The sequence below is a fragment of the Rhinopithecus bieti genome, unplaced genomic scaffold (genome assembly GCF_001698545.2).
Source record: "Rhinopithecus bieti isolate Rb0 unplaced genomic scaffold, ASM169854v2 scaffold_7673, whole genome shotgun sequence".
In the NCBI taxonomy this organism is placed as follows: domain Eukaryota; kingdom Metazoa; phylum Chordata; class Mammalia; order Primates; family Cercopithecidae; genus Rhinopithecus; species Rhinopithecus bieti.
This window is the reverse complement of record NW_016806375.1, coordinates 6,019,875-6,036,779: the sequence shown is the minus strand read 5'-3', so window position 1 is coordinate 6,036,779 and position 16,905 is coordinate 6,019,875. Positions and strand designations below refer to the sequence as shown.

The window sequence follows — 16,905 nt, the reverse complement described above, 5'->3', positions numbered from 1 at the left end:
TTTTTTTTTTTTTTTTGAGAAGGAGTCTTGCTCAGTCACCCAGGCTGGAGTGTAGTGGCAAGATCTCGGCTCACTGCAAGCTCCGCCTCCCAGGTTCATGCCATTCTCCTGCCTCAGCCTTGTAAGTAGCTGGGACTACAGGCGCCCGCTGCCACACCGGGCTAATTTTTTGCATTTTTAGTAGAGACGGGGTTTCACCATGTTAGCCAGGATGGTCTCGATCTCCTGACCTCGTGATCCACCCGCCTTGGCCTCCCAAAGTGCTGGGATTACAGGCGTGAGCCGCCGTGCCCGGCCAAATTTTTATATTTTTAGTAGAGATGGAGTTTTGTCATGTTGGCCAGGCTGGTCTCGAGCTTCTGACCTCAGGTAATCCATCCGCCTTGGCCCCCCAAAGTTCTGGGATTATAGGCCTGAGCCACTGTGCCTGGCCAAGACTATGCACCCTTCTACCTAAGGATTATTTATCTATGTATTTGATATTTCCTCAAATGTCAATTATCTGTTCATTCATTTAGACCAATTGCCAATTGAATTGAGAGAAACAAGAGAATCAGGCTTTTAGAGATCCACACTTAACACCATCTTTTCCACTCTCTTCTTGATCTAAAATCCTTCCACTCTTTCTTCCACCTGACCCAAAACTCTCCCCCTTCAAAGTTATATTACTTACCAGGCCATTCTGGGCAACATAAGTGGGAAGACCGCTTACTAAAGCCCAATGGTCAGGAGGTGGATTCCTGTGAAGGCCAAAGACAAATGGTGACTCTCAGGGCAGGGATTGCTGGACTGAAGACTAAAATCTGGGCCTTTACCCTCCCCCTGCTCTCAGGTGGCTCTCAGCAACTGCTTACATTCACTACACCTGACCAAACCCAAAATGTTGGCTAACCATCTTAATGTCCAAATCTAGACATGGAGAAAAGGGTGGCGAATATAACGTTTTACTGACTGCCCACCAAGTTTCACTATCTGAGAAAAGAGACAGCATTCATTCTACAGATTGTTATTTGCTGCTGAGCAGAAACGAATACCATCACTTCCCTCATAAAGTTAGAAGCTACTAATACTATGTAGGGAATGAAAAAATTCATCTATGGAGAATTCCTACCATGTGCTAAGCACTAAGCTAAGTGCTTTATATACTTACCCCTCACAATACTATAATTTTTTGAATTATTATTTTTGCTTGTTTGTTGTGAGAAAAAAACACACACATAAACACGCATTAAAAACCTCACCAATCATTAGAAAATGAACATTTATAAAACCACATGGACATCAAGAACAGCATTGTCAGCTCCTTGGAAGCCCTTGACTTTCCCCCGCAATCATAACCTTCTCCCTAACCCCAGAGGTAACCATTATTCTGAAATTATGCTAAATTGCATTATTGTTTTTTTGTAGAGTTTTACCTCCTAAGCCTGTTTTCCTGTACTTGTTAGTTTAATTTTGCCTGTTTTTCAACTTCATTTAGATGGAACCATACAATGTATATTATTTTGTCTGGCTTCTTTGTCACGTTGCTGTAATTCACTCATTTTATTGACTTACAGTGTTCCCTATACTACTGTAGCACAAGTTATCCATTCAACTGTTGGTGGACATCCCCCATCCTTCCAGTTAGGGGATAATATAAACAGTGCTGCTGTCAACATTGGTGCATATGTGCTCTCAGTTCTACATGGTATATTCCTAGGAGTAGAAGTTCTGGGTCATAAGATGTTTGTGTCTTCAACTTTACTAGATGAGGCCAAACTGTTTTCTAAAATGATTGTACCAATTTACACTCCCATCAGTGGTCCATTAGAGTTTCCTTTGTTCTCCATCTCTGTCAATACTTAGTATTTTCAGACTTTTAAATGATAGTCCTTCTGGTGAGGTCTAATGGTATCTCATCATAGTTTTCTTTCATATTTCTCTACAAAATTAATGTTCATGTCTTTTACTCATTTTAAAAAATTACTTTTACCCATTTTTCTATAGTGTTTCCTTCTTAATGATTCATAGGTATCCTTTATGTGTTCTCTCTCTCTTTTTTTTTTTTTTTTTTTTGAGACAGGGCCTCACTCTGTCACTCAGGCTGGAATGCAGGAGCATGATCCTAGCTCACTATAAACTTGAACTCCTGAGCTCAAGTAATCCTTCCACCTCAGCTGCTCACCTAGCTGGGACTTCAGGCACGTACCACCATGCTCAGCTGATTAAAAATTTTTTCACAGATGGAACTGTCTGCAAAAATTATAACAGAGAAATCTAATGTCACAAGATTCCATCTTGCTTCTAACTTTACAAGCTAACTGCCCTTACTTATTCCTGGGCATAGACCAAGCCAATTATGAGGAGAATTTAGTTTATAATTTAACATTGAAGCAAGGATGATAATAGTCCCTTCCCAAAATGGACCCCCTCTGGGGACTAAAACTGCCTTTGTAAGGCTAATGAAAAGCCGCAAGGTTAGGGTTATGGGAGGAGCCTGAATTCTGCTAAGATGTAAGCGTAGTTAAACAATAACCAGCCATTGTTCCCTAGCTGGTTTTCTATAATTTTTTTACTGCTCAGGAGTTATGTAGCTGGGGATCACATGATTTATAACGTCCCCTCCTACGGATAACAGCACTATTGTACAACCTAAGATTGGTCTTTGAGATATTTTTTAGACTTTCGCATTCTGGCTACTGATTGACTCTACCTGGACCCATAACTCAGTGGTACAAAGTTTCCTTTGTTCTCCATCTCTGTCAATACTTAGTATTTTCAGACTTTTACATGATAGTCCTTGTGGTGAGGTCTAATGGTATCTCATCGTACTTTTCTTTCATATTTCTCTACAAAATTAATAAAATGGAGTACCTTCCATAAATGTATTTGTCATTTGCATTTTTTGTAAAGTTCCTCTGTTCATGTCTTTTACTCATTTTTTAAAGTTACTATTAAATTTACTTTTACTCATTTTCAATAGTGTTTCCTTTTATTGATTTGTAGGAGTTCTTTATATGTTCTTTTTTTTTGTTTGTTTGTTTTTTAAAGAGACAGGGCTCACTCTGTCACTCAGGCTGGAATGCAGTAGCCAGATTCAACTGGTCTTGTGACCTCACCTAGGAACTGACTCACTGCAAGAAGACAGTTTCAATCTCCTGTGATTTTATCCTCAGCCCAACCAACCAGTATTTCCCATTCCCTAGCCCCCTGCCCACCAAACTATCCTTGAAAAACCCTGGCCTCCAAATTCTCAGGGAGGTAGATTTGAGAAATATTTCTGGTTCTTTTGCTCAACTGCCTTAAAATAATTAAACTCTTTCTCCGCTGCAACTCTTGCTGTTCTCAGTGTATTGTCTTTTCTGGGCAACAGGCAAGAAGAACCTGTCAGGCTGTACCATAGAGATGGGGAGTCTTCCTATGTTGCCCAGGCTGGTCTCAAACTTCTGGCCTAAAGTGATCCTCCTACCTAGGTCTCCCAAAGCACTGGAATTACAGGCATGAGCCACTGTGCCTGGCCCTATATGTATTTTTGATACGAGCCTTTGTCAGTTATTTGTGCTATAAATACATTTTCTTGTATCACGACTTGCCTTTTTACTCTTTATAGTAACCAGCCTCCTAGATGACCCTCAGTGATGCTCACTTCCTTGTATAGTCCCCTCCAACAATGAATCAAAGCTGGTCTCAGTGACCAAAAGAATATGGTGGAGATGAATGTGTTATTTTGAAACTAGATTATGAAAGGCATTGTAGCTTTCACCTGCTTACTCTGGGGAAGTCAGCCACCATGCCATGAAGTAACTCAAGCAGCCCTTTGTAGAGGCCTATGTGAAAAGGAACTGAGACCTCCTGCCAACAGCCAGCATCAACTTGCTAGCCATCTGAGTAAGTTATTTAGTAAGCAGATCCTCCGATTCCGGGAAAGCCTTCAGATGACTGCAGCCCACACTCATATTTGACTTCAACCTCATGAGCTACCCCAAGCTAAAATTGCCCAGTCCGCCGGCGCAGTGGCTCACGCCTGTAATCCCAGCACTTTGGGAGGCCAAGGCAGGCAGATCACCTGAGGTCAGGAGTTCGAGACCAGCCTAACCAACATGGAGAAATCCTGTCTCTACTAAAAATACGAAATTAGCTGGGCATGGTGGTGCATGCCTGTAATCCCAGTTACTCGGGAGGCTGAGTCAGGAGAATCTCTTGAACCCAGGTGGCAGAGGTTGCAGTGAGCCGAGATCGTGCCATTGCACTCCAGCCTGGGCAACTAGAGTGAAACTCCATCTCAAAAAAAACCACAAAAAACAAAAAACTACCCAGTCAAGCCACCCTTGAATTCCTGACCCACAGAATAATAAATAATAAAGAGAAGCCGGGTACAGTGGCTCACACCTGTAATCCCAGCACTTTGGGAGGCCGATAACCTAAGGTTGGGAGTTTGAGGCCAGCTTGGCCAACATGGTGAAACCCCATCTCTACTAAAAAAAATTACAAAAATTAACCGGGCATGATGGTGGGTTTCTATATTCCCAGCTACTGGGGAGGCTGAGGCAGGAGAATCACCTGAAACCAGGAGGCAGAGGTTGCAGTGAGCCAAGATCATGCCATTGCACTCCAGCCTGGATGACAAGAGCAAAACTCCATCTCAAAATAATAACAACAATAAAGAGAGATAATAAATTATTATTGATGTTTTAAGTCACTAACTTTTGGGACAATGTGTTATGTAGAAATAGATAAACTAATACACTCCCAAATGGTATATTTTGATATAAATAGAAGTTCTTGTTCTTAATGTGGTCAAATATATCAATATTTTTATTTGTTTCTGAAGTCTTATTTATACATTTTTTACCCAAAGATCATAAAGCTATTTTATATTATCTTCTAAAAGGGTTACAGTTTGACCTTTTATATGTGGACCCCTAATTCACCTAGAATTTATATTTGTGTAATTTACTTCTTTGTCGTTTTGTTTTTGAGACAGAGTCTTGCTCTGTTACCCAGGCTGGAATGTAACGGCGCGATCTCAGCTCACTGCATGCAACCTCTGCCTCCTGGGTTTAAGCGATTCTCCTGCCTCAGCCTCCCGAGTAGCTGGGATTACAGGTGCCTGCCACAATGCCTGGCTAATTTTTGTTTTTTTAGTAGAGATGAAGTTTCATCATGTTGGCCAGGCTGGCCTCGAACTCCTGATCTCGGGTGATCCACCCGCCTCGGCCTAGTGTTGGGATTACAGGCGTGAACCACTGTGCCCGGCTGTGTAATTTACTTTTGAGGGAGAAATCACATTTCTTTTTTTCCATGTTGGTACCCATTCATACAAGCATAATTTATTTGAAAGATCATTCGTTCTTCCATTGCTTTAAAATGGCACCTTTGTCATAAATGAAGTGGCTGTAAATGTGTAAGTCTGTTTCTGGCTCTTTGTTCTATTCCATGGATATATTCCCAGGCTGGTCTCAAACTCCTGAGCTCAGGTGATCCACCTGCCTCAGCCTTCCAAAGTGTGAGGCTGGTGTAAGCTATCGCACCTGGCCTAAAATTCTCTTTAGAAGATTAAGAAAATTTTCCTCTGTAATGATGATTATGTCATTTTTCTCTTAATGGCAAATTATATAGGTTGATTTTTCTAACATTAAATCAAGTCTGCATTCCTGGAATAAATCCATCTGGGTAATGATGTGCAATCTTTTATATATTGTTACTCATTATTTGCTAGAATTTTATTTAGAATATTTACATCTATGTCCATTATTTGCTAGAATTATATTTAGGATATTTACATCTGTGTCCATAAGGGAGCACACTCAGAACTTTCCTTTCTGTTGGGTTTTGGCATACAGCTTATACTAGCCACTTCTTTGCCTGTTATCATACAATAATTGTATGAGATTTTAATTTCTTCCTTAAATATTAATTAGAACTCAGGCAGTGGTGTGTGCCTGTAGCCCCAGCTAGTGAGGAGGCTGAAGTGGGAGGATCACTGGAAACCAGGAGTCCAAAGCCAGCCTGGGCAACATAGGGAGACTCCATCTCTAAAAAATATAAATAAATGAATAAAACCCACTAAGTAGAATTCACCTGTGAAAAAAATCTGGGCCTGTGGTATCTTTGCGAGAAGGTTTTTATTTATTTTATTGTAATAAATATTGTATTGCAATAAAACTGTTTTAGTGTTATATTTCTTCTTGATTTTGTAAGTTTTATTTTAAATTTTTTTCCTCTTATTCTTTTTTTCAAGACAGGGTCTTACTATGTTGTCCAGGCTGTTCTTGAATTCCTGGTCTTAAGCAATCCTCCCACTTCAGTCTCCCAAGTAGCTGGGATTACAGGCATGTGCCACCACCTGGCTAGGTTTTTTGTTCTGTTGGAGACAGGGTCTCACTCTGTCACCCAGGCTGGAGTGCAGGGGGGCAAACCTGGCTCACTGAAGCCTCAACCTCCTGGGCTCAAGCAATTCTCCCACCTCAGCCTCACATGTAGGACTGCAGACATGTGCCATCACACCCAGCTAATTTTAAAAATATTTCTGTAGAGACAGGACAACCACTGGCAAGGCTGCTTTGAGCTGGCTATGTTCCTTGACTGAAGGTCAGTGCTTTGCTCTACCTTCCATCGTGGTTTGCTCTACAAGACTCTTTTTCATTTCAGATTATGGAAATTTCCTTTTGGGGCCAGAAGTGGTAGTAGCTCCCCCACTAATAGCACATTCTCTTATGGTTCCCTTCATTCCACCCCCACCTTTGTAATTTGTCCCTCTGTAAATAAACCCTCACTGAATTATCCTGATTTGAATGTGACACCTATTTTCAGTTGAGACCCTGACTGATACGGATGGATACATAGCTCGTTACTTTTTCAGCCTTTTTAAATTTAAATATGTGCACTTAAGGCTGTAAATTTTTACATTAAGCACAATTTCACTGCATCACACAGGTTTTTTATTTTTTCTAGAGGCTTTAATATGTTATATTTTCATTATCTTTCAGCTCAGAATATTTTCTAATTTCCATTAATTGATTCTTTTATCCGTAGGTTGTTTGGAAGTATATTCCTTTTATTTTTTCAGAAGGATATTTCTTAGTTCCCAAGCATATGAGAATTTCCTAATTAGCTTATTGTTACTGGCTTAGAGCAGTGTTCTCTTTATATTTATTAGGTTAAATTCATTAATTGGATTATTCAAATATTCTATATTCTGTTTGTTGGTTTTAGTTTGCTCCTTAAGTCAATTAGCAAACATAGATTCGTCTATATCTCCTTGTATTTCTGTTAGTTTTTGCTTTATATTTTTTGAGGTCATGTTATGATGTGCTTGCAAATTTAGAATAGTAATATCTTCCTGTAATACTGAGGTAGATCGACCCCTTTATCATTAAGTGACTCTTTATCTCTACTAATGTTCTTTGATATGTCTATTTCTATATGATGTTAACATGGTTATACAAGTTTTCTTTTGATTAGCATTTGCATGGTGTGTCTTTTTTCAATCTTTAATGTTCAACCTCTCTGTATTCTCTTTCAGATTAGTCCCCTGTAAAAAGGATATAGGATTTTTCATCATATCTTGAAAGTAATCATTGTTGACTAACTTTTGTATGTGCAGAGAAAGATTAAATGCTGCCAATTAATCTATAATGTAGTCTATAATGCTTATCACTTGTCATTTTTACTTTATTCAGATCAACATTGTTCTTTTAGATACAGATTTTTTTTATCATATTTCACATTTTTTTCTGTCATTTTGTGCCAGTTAAGACAATTTTTCATTTCAATACTGAATCATAGCATAATCTGTCTTTAAAATTATTTTGCATGGCAATTGAATTCAATGTGAATAGCAACCAGCAATGGTTGCTCAGCATTAACTATACTTACAACAATATGAATGGTGTGAAATGAAAATTACAGGACACCATTGTTTTTGACTAAACTCCTGTAATAGGGGCCCTAATAGATCAAACTAAAAATTAAAATGAAGTCACCTACATCAAAGTTCCAAGTCACTAAACACACTAAATTGTTATCTGACCTTCTGAGAAATCAGGAGAAACAAAAGCCAATTTTCCAAACAAGCCAGTTAAGCCAGTTTCTTTCTTTCTTTCTTTCTTTTTTTTTTGAGACAGGGTCTCACTCTGTCACCTGTGTGAAGTGATGCGATCATGGCTCACTGTAGCCTCCACCTCCCCGGCTCAAGTGATCCTCCTGCCTCAGCCTCCTGAGCAGTTGGGACCACAGGTGTGCACCACCATGCCTGACTAATTTTTGTACTTTTTTGTGGAGATGGGGTCTTGCCAAATTGCCCAGGCTGGTCTCAAAGTGCTGAGCTCAAGGGATCTGCCCACCTCAGCCTCCCAAATTGCTGCGATTATAGGTGTGAGACACTGCGCCCAGCAACAAGCCAGTTTCAATTGGCATGATAATGAAGTTTCCTCTGCTTTAGTCCTTACACACACACAAAGGTAGCCTGAAATAGCTTGATTTCTACTTCTCAGTTATTTTTCTATTGTCCTGTTTCCCTGTCCTGCCTTACAAGAAAACTAGCTTTAAAATGACCAATCTGCTTTTTGTTCTTTGTTCCTATAAAACCAATCCCTTCTGCTCAACTCACTGGAACATTTACTCTATTTTACGCAACAAATCATTGCCCAATTCTAGAATCTCAAATAAAACCAATTGAGATTTTTAGACAAAATTTATACCTTGGTTATGACCAAGTTCACACCTAGGCAATAACAACTACATCATGTCTGCCATGGCTAACAATAATCGCACAATTCTATTTCAGCAATGTCAAAAAGTAGAAAATCACATCTTAGAATCAATGAAAGGTAATGTATTTCTTTCTTATCCAGGCTGGCAATCTTTGTCATTTAACTGGAACATCTAGTTGATTTATATTTTTAAGAATTATTGGCCGGGCGCGGTGGCTCAAGCCTATAATCCCAGCACTTTGGGAGGCCGAGACGGGCGGATCACGAGGTCAGGAGATCGAGACCATCCTGGCTAACCCGGTGAAACCCCGTCTCTACTAAAAAATACAAAAAACTAGCCGGGCGAGGTGGCGGGCGCCTGTAGTCCCAACTCGGGAGGCTGAAGCAGGAGAATGGCGTAAACCCAGGAGGCGGAGCTTGCAGTGAGCTGAGATCCGGCCACCGCACTCCAGCCTGGGCGACGGAGTGAGACTCCGTCTCAAAAAAAAAAAAAAATTATTGGCCAGTGCATCAGCTCATGCCTATAATCCCAGCACTTTGGGAGGCTAAGGTAGAAGGACTGCTCGAGCTCAGGAGTTTGAAGAGGACAGCCTGGGCAACATGGTGAGACCCCATCTCTATTACAAAAAAAAAAAAAAAATTATTGGCTAGGCATGGTGGCTAATGCCTGTAATCCCAGCACTTTGGGAGGTAGAGGTGAGAGGATTGCTTGAACCCAGAAGTTTGAGACCAACCTGGCAACGTAGTGAGACCCTGTCTCTATAAAACACTAACACACTAAATAAATAAATAAATAAATAAATAAATTCAAAAAACTGATATATTTGAATTTGAATTTCACCTTGATATGTACATTTTATTTTCCTACCTGCTATATGCTCTTCTCTCCTTCTTTCTCTCTCTCTTTTTTAGTGAAAGGGTCTCACTATGTTGCCCAGGCTGGAGTACAGTGGCTATTCACAGGTGCAATCATAGCTCACTGCAGCCTCAAACTCCTAGGCTCAAATAATCCTCCTGCCTCAGCCTCCTGATTAGCTGGGGCTACAGACAGTGCATCCACATCCAGCATCTGTGTTCTTCCTGAACTTTTATTTTGCCTTCCTTTGGTTTGATTAGTCATCTATTTACTATTCGATTTTCCCCTCTGTTAGTGTGGATGACATATACTGTGACAGCCATTCTGGATGTTTACAGACATTCTGGCTGTCTATCCTGGGCACAAGGTCCGACTGCGTTTCCTAACCACTCAAGTAATGTGTGGCCATGTAACTAGCTTTGCCCATAAAATGTGAGTATAAGTGCTATGTGTCACCTCCAGATAGAGATTTTAAGAGCCAGTGTGTATTTTTCCTCTCTTCTCTGTGGCAAGGTTATTCTATCTTGCAAAGTTCAAAATGGCGGCTGCTTTATTAGCCTCAGCTCCTACCTGACTACAGTCCACACACCATACCTCCAACCACACTCGCTAGCTGGCAATGCACACATAGTGGGATGGTGAAATAAATTTTAGTTGTTTATAACACTCAGGTCTCAAGGTCTTGTTACGAAAGCAGAGCCTGGCCTATCTTGGCTGAAACAAAGATTTGTGTTAGAAACAGGGTGCTGCCATAATAAAAACCCTAAAATGAGAGACATAGGTTAGGGACTGGGTGGTAGGCAGCAAGATGAGTGTTATCAGAGGCTAGTAGGATGTGATGCTGGTCAAGCAGAGACAAACAGAGAACTGCGACCTATGACCATTTAAGAGACAGATAATGAGTTAATAAGATTGCGGCTCTAGAAGCTAGAAAGGGGACTAGGAAACAGAATTGTTGAAGAGTATGTTTTTGATAAGGTAGAAAAAAAAAGAGAGATGAGCTTTAGCAGAGAATAAGGGTGTCAGGCTGGGTGCTGGGGCTCACGTCAGTAATTCCAGCACTTTGGGAGGCCAAGGTGGGTGAATTACTTGAGGTCAGGAGTTTGAGACCAGCCTGACCAGCATGGCAAAACCCCCATCTCTACTAAAAATACACAAATTAGCTGGGCATGGTGGCGCACGCCTGTAATCCCAGCTACTTGGGAGGCTGAGGCAGGAGGATCGCTTGAACCCAGGAGGAGGAAGTTGTAGTGAGCTGAGATTGGGCTGCTGCACTCCAGCCTGGAAGATAGAGTGAGACTCCATCTTAACAAAAAAAAAAAAAAAAAAAGAAGAGAATAGAATAAGGTAATCAGTCCTTATGTAGGCAGGAATGAAAGAATAGAGATAATCTAGAAATTGAGGAACTTGAGGCAACTTCTCATCCTCACCAGTAACAAATAACCCTGAGAACTTGTTTATCTGGGTGATGGGATTATTACGGTTTGGTCTGGTGACCAAACTGAATCAGCATGTGGTATCACACCCACTCTTTGAGGATTAAGTTGGCATGCAGTAAAGCCCTTTAGTGGGACAAAATTGCTGTGGGGGATAAGACTAAAGGTGTGGCTCTCCCACCAACCGAATTACAGCCTCAAGGCCTCTGCAATTAAGTTGAGAAAGAGGGCTATGTCTCAAGACAGAACCATGGATGTGGCTTTTAGCACATGGAGAGGATTCAAACAGAGAAGAAGGTAACCAGGTTTTTAAGAAAGGTCTACTAACCAAAAAAGTATAAGCCTATATTTAAAAAGTTTGCAACTGTTCAAATCTTCTAATGGTCATAGAGTCCCAGCTACCTAGACGCAGGACTGAGAGCATTCTTTCCTTTTCTTTTCATTGTCCTCCTCGATCACACATGAGGGGACATTGAGAATAGGCTTTCCATGAGGGCTGAGTCAGTTCCTTTGCAGCTTCCTGCTTTTGCTTTGCTTCCTTCACGTACCAGAAGAGTAGCACCGTTGAAAATCCCTGATTTCACCCCAGTCTTATTCTATACATTGGACTCTAAGGTCCAGACAAACCACCTACTGGGACTGGTTGTGAGACTGGGACTCAGAGCACCTGACTCACAATCTGGTCCACCGTAGCCCTCATCACGGCTCTGGTCAAGTCTTCCTCTTTCTTGGGCCTCACTGCTCACCCTCTGAGTCTCTCTACCATCTTACACTGCCTCCTTCCCACTCTCCCTGCCTCTAATCAACTGTGGGGTCTCATTGGATTTGGTCATTGTTGATCTTGGAATGAGTGTCTTTTGGAAGTTGATAATGTACCTGCAGTTTTCCATGTTTTGAGATGTGTTAAAATAAAAACTATAGGAGGCCGTTGTTTTGAACGAAGCTCTGAACTAAGTCCAACAAACCAAACTAAAAACCAGCGTGGAGTCACCCATGATAATGTTTCACCTCATCAAACCTAAACTAAGTTGTTTTCTGATCCTCTTAGAGATTAGGAGAGAGGTAAAAGCCAATTTCCCAAAAAGACCTGTTCCAATCTTTAACAGGCGTGATAATGAAGTTCCTCTGCTTTAATCCTTACACACACACACACAAAGGCAGCAGTAACCTGATATTAATCAGTTATTTTTCTGTTGTTCTATCTCCCTCTCCCACCTTATAAGAAAAGTATCTTAAAAATGACTAACATGCTCTTTGATGTTTGCTTGGCTTTCTTCAGCCCTTCTCTGTCTATAAAGTCAATCTTCTCGGAACACTTCCATATTTTATGGAATGAAGTGTTGCCCAATTCTAGAATCATCGATAAAGCCAATTGAGATCTTTAAGCTAATTTATTGTCATTTTGTCTTTTGACAGGTGAAACTTACGGGATTACTTTGATGTCTTCTTTGCCATGCAGGATGTAGTCAATGACCTTGTAAAAGTTAATTTCCTGGCAAAAGAAAGAAAAATTATAGTTTTTTTTTTTTTTTTTAGACAGAGTTTTGCTCTTGTTGCCCAGGCTGGAGTGCAATGGCATGATCTCAGCTCACTGCAACCTCCGCCTCCTGGGTTCAGGTGATTCTTCTGCCTCAGCCTCCCGAGTAAATAGGACTACAGGCATGCACCACCATGCCTGGATAATTTTTGTATTTTTAGCAGAGACAGGGTTCAAACTCCTGACCGCATGATCTGCCCACCTCAGCCTCCCAAAGTGCTGGGATTACGGGTGTGAGCCACTACGCCCGGCCAAAAAATTATACCTTTAAGAGTCAATTAGAAGTTCAACAGGAGTATGTCCCTAAAACAGACTTTGTTATTTTACTGTCGTATGCCCCGTGGTTTTTGTTGTTTTAATAAATTAATGTTTTTATTGATATATAGTAGTTGTACATATTTTGCCCCATGGTTTTCAGGAATCACCAAGCCTGGCCATAAACTCCCTCCAAGGATGTGCCTGGGCTGTCTTCTGGCGCTCCCTGTCCTCTGCTGACTCTCAGGATTCAGCGTGCTCCACCTTGGAGCCAGCTCACAGTGGCCAGGCAGAGGGCTGGGATCTGAGGCTGGGAAGAGGGATAGGAAATTCTCTAAGAGGATCTGGAGGTTGAGTGGGTGCAAGTTGATCACACAAATTGGGACATTTTTGTCATACCCAGATAAAAGAGAGTTGAGAAGCCAGGGGGCAAAAAAGTACTCAGGACACATAGCATTGTTCCCAGAATGTAACTCTCTGCATGCCTAGCTGCTTACACTACCTGCTGTAACTCGAAAACCAGTTTTATCTGATAGTTGCTGAAAACAACCTGCTGCAACTCTAATTTTACCCACTGCCGTTACTCATCAGTCAAAACTTGCCAGCTCCCTAGACCCTTACTGGTGTCAATGAACTTTCTCAGAGAGCAACATGTAATATTTCTCTTTTTTCTTTTAGACACAGGGTCTTGCTCTGTCACCCAGGTTGGAGTGCAGTGGCGCAGTCATGGGGGTGCTCACTGTAGCCGCGAATTCCTGGGCTCATGTGATCCTCTTGCCTTGGCTTCCCAAAGCACTGGGATGACAGGCATGAGCCACCATGCCCGACCTCATTTCTCTTTTTTATAAAACCTTCACTTTCTCTCTGTTCTTTGGACATACCGAAGACTACTTAGTCTGCATGTATGCCCTACATTGCAAGTCTTCCTTTGCCTGAAAACATTAAATTTAGAGATTCATCTCTGCATTTTAATTTTGACTTTAATAAGTGCAAGAAGAAAGAGATAAAGACGGCTGCCAGAATCTAGGGAGATGGGAAAGTGGTCAGGAGGTTCCCATTCCATTTAAAATCACAGCCAATCAGCCATCCTTCCTGCAGGGTGCAACTCTATGGTCATGGCCCCATTTCTCCTTCATGCCTACCACTCAGCTGTTCTCTTTGCTGTGTCGTCACTTCAGACCTACCTTCTCAATCATGCTTCATGCCTCCAAACTAACTCTCTGCCTCTTCCATCCCTCCTACCTCCTTGCATTGTTAAAATTCCTATTCTCTTAAAGTAGAGCTCTTCAATTACATTACTCTCTAGCATACAATTGGATGTTGGCATGTGGCTCCATTCCCCTAGCTCTCTAGGGGAAATTCTATTACCTTTTTCTTAGGTCCTCTGTATGCCCAAGTGTGATGAGCAACTATTTCACAAATGAGAAAGCTGAGACACAGACAGAGGAAGGGACTCACTTGTAGCGAGACAGTGAACCAAAATCAGAACCTGGGTCCTTAATTCCCAGCTCAGTGCTTTTCCTCTATGTCACCTAAGGTTAACAGCTTAGGTGTCTGCATCACTGTCACCTTGAACAGGGTTGCTCAGGGTGTAATCCGTGGACAGGTGCCAGTCTGCGAACTCTTTACTATTCCAGGAGAAGATAAAAACAGAGACTGAGAGTCATTTAGGAAGTTTTGTAACAATTTGACTGAGTTAGATGAGGTCTGTTTAATTGAATAAAAGGGGAAGGGGCATATATATGTATATATATATATTTTGTGTGTGTGTGTGTGATGGAGTCTTGCTCTGTCACCCAGGCTGGAGCACAAGTGCAGTGGCATGATCCAAGGTTTATATTTTGTCTGTCTTTACACAATTTTGTTTTTCTAGGAATATATTTTGTCATACTTTTAAAAGTAGCAATCAAAACATACTGGAGACATGACTCACTCTCTTGAGTGCGCCTGCACTCCCCTTTCTTGAGTGTGTTTTCATACACACATACACAAAAAAAAAATCGGAAATTTTTTTTAAAAGAAAAACCAAACTGTTACTTTACTACAGGTATTTTGAGAAGTACCTCCCTAGAGATTTCAGTGCAGATACCTGGTCTCCACCCCAAGCCTTCTGACGCAGAAACTCCACAAAGAGAAATTCGTGAATCAGTTAAAGATGTCTGAAGGTCTGTTTGGTTGACGGGCAATCGGCAATGGTCACCTTCCAACTCATAGGGGAGAGGCTCTGCTGCTCAAAGCCTAGCACTGGCGGCAGCTGCACTGACTGAATACTTCCAGGAGGCAAGCTCTGGAAACAAAAGACAGAAGCTGCAACTGCTACAATGGCATAGGCTATCCTCAGGGGTAGTGAGCTCCCTAAAATAGGAAGCATCCAAGGGGAGACTAGATGAACCCTGAAACACGATAAATAGAATGGAGCTGAGGCTAGACCTAGAGTGAGGATTCCTGTTCTAGTTTCGGTCCTACTATGTGTGTTCTCTGGGCCTCAGTTTCTCTGGCTGTAAAATTAGATAGGTGGTATGTGTTTGTTGCTGCTGTTAAGTAGCAGCTCTCTTTCCTCCAAGCAAAGGAGGGAAACTAATCATATAAAACTGTCTTAATGGAATCAGGGCCGGGTATATAGATAGAGGCCCTGCAGCTTTGTTCTCTCTTACTCCCTTTCCTGCCCTCTTCCTTTTCCATTAACCCCTGGTCAAGGCAACTACTATGGAACTCTAAGGTTCTAAGGACAATGGGGGAAAAAGAAAATTGTATTAGATAATCCATACCCTCCCAGCTATGATTTTTTGTTTGTTTGTTTGTTTGTTTGTTTGTTTGTTTGTTTTTTGTTTTTTGTTTTTTTTTTTTGTTATACTTTAAGTTCTAGGGTACATGTGCATAACGTGCAGGTTTGTTACATATGTATACTTATGCCATGTTGGTGTGCTGCACACCAGCTATGATTTTTAAGGTTATGATTAGTTAGCAATATCTCTTAAAGATCAAAACAGACATATTCTTTGACCCACATGTGGTAATGGATCCTAGAAATACACTCCCAAATGTGGGTAAAAGCATTATTTGCCCCATCCAGGGGTCTTAGCTAGACTGCTTTAAAAAGTCTGGAGATGATGTGAGGTCTCTTATTAGGAGAGTAGTTGTACAGTGGATACCACATGTTTCCAGAGTGAGATTGCTGTGCCTGTGCTGATAGGGAAAGATGACAAAATATTCAGTTAAGTAAAAAGAGCAAGGCATAAAATAGAATCATAACTTTAGTGCAGAGTGGTGGTGGTAGAATATGTATACTTCTCCGTGATTATCTGGATATACATAAACATTCCTGCCAAGAGAGTTTGCTAACAGCAGCTGCTTCACGGAGGCTGACCAGGAGGAAAGGGGTGTTTGATTTCTTGCGGAGTGGACTTTTCACTGTGCTCATATATTACTTTTTCAACATACAAACAAATTTTCTTTTTTTATATTTTTTACTTTGCTTTATTTTATTTATTACTTTTTTTGAGACAGGATCTCATTCTGTCACCCAGGCTGCAGGGCAGTGGCACAATCTTGGCTCACTGGAGCCTCAGTTTCCCAGGCTTAAGCAATCCTCCTATCTCAGCCTCCTAAGTAGCTGGTAATACAGGCACACATCACCATGCCCGGGTACTCTTTTTTTTTTTTTTTTTAGTTAGAGACAAAGTCTCACTTTGTTGTCTAGGCTGGTCTTGAACTCCTGGCCTTAAGTTATCCTTCTGCCTCAGCCTCCCAAAGTTCTGGGATTATAGGCATGAACCACTGCACTTGGCAAAACAAACTTTCTTAAAAATATTTTTAGGCCGGGCGCGGTGGCTCAAGCCTGTAATCCCAGCACTTTGGGAGGCCGAGGCGGGTGGATCACGAGGTCAGGAGATCGAGACCATCCTGGCTAACATGATGAAACCCCGTCTGTACTAAAAAATACAAAAAACTAGCCAGGTGAGGTGGCGGGCGCCTGTAGTCACAGCTACTCGCGAGGCTGAGGCAGGAGAATGGCGTAAACCCAGGAGGCGGAGCCTTCAGTGATCAGAGATCTAGCCACTGCACTCCAGCCTGGGCAACAGAGTGAGACTATGTCTAAAAATAAATAAATAAATAAATAAATAAATA

At 41.4% G+C, this 16,905-nt stretch overlaps 1 protein-coding gene across 2 annotated transcripts in view; it reads right to left on the bottom strand.

Annotated features, from left to right (window-relative positions):
• The window catches only part of PDE6A (phosphodiesterase 6A), an 88,031-nt gene that overhangs the window by 46,607 nt on the left and 24,519 nt on the right, over positions 1-16,905 (bottom strand). For both annotated transcript variants that reach the window (XM_017875804.1, XM_017875805.1), the window contains 2 exons: positions 12,413-12,477; positions 674-740 (listed from right to left, as the gene is read on the bottom strand). In XM_017875804.1, the coding sequence (XP_017731293.1) occupies positions 674-740; positions 12,413-12,477 (132 nt within the window). The remainder of the gene's footprint in view (positions 1-673; positions 741-12,412; positions 12,478-16,905) is intronic.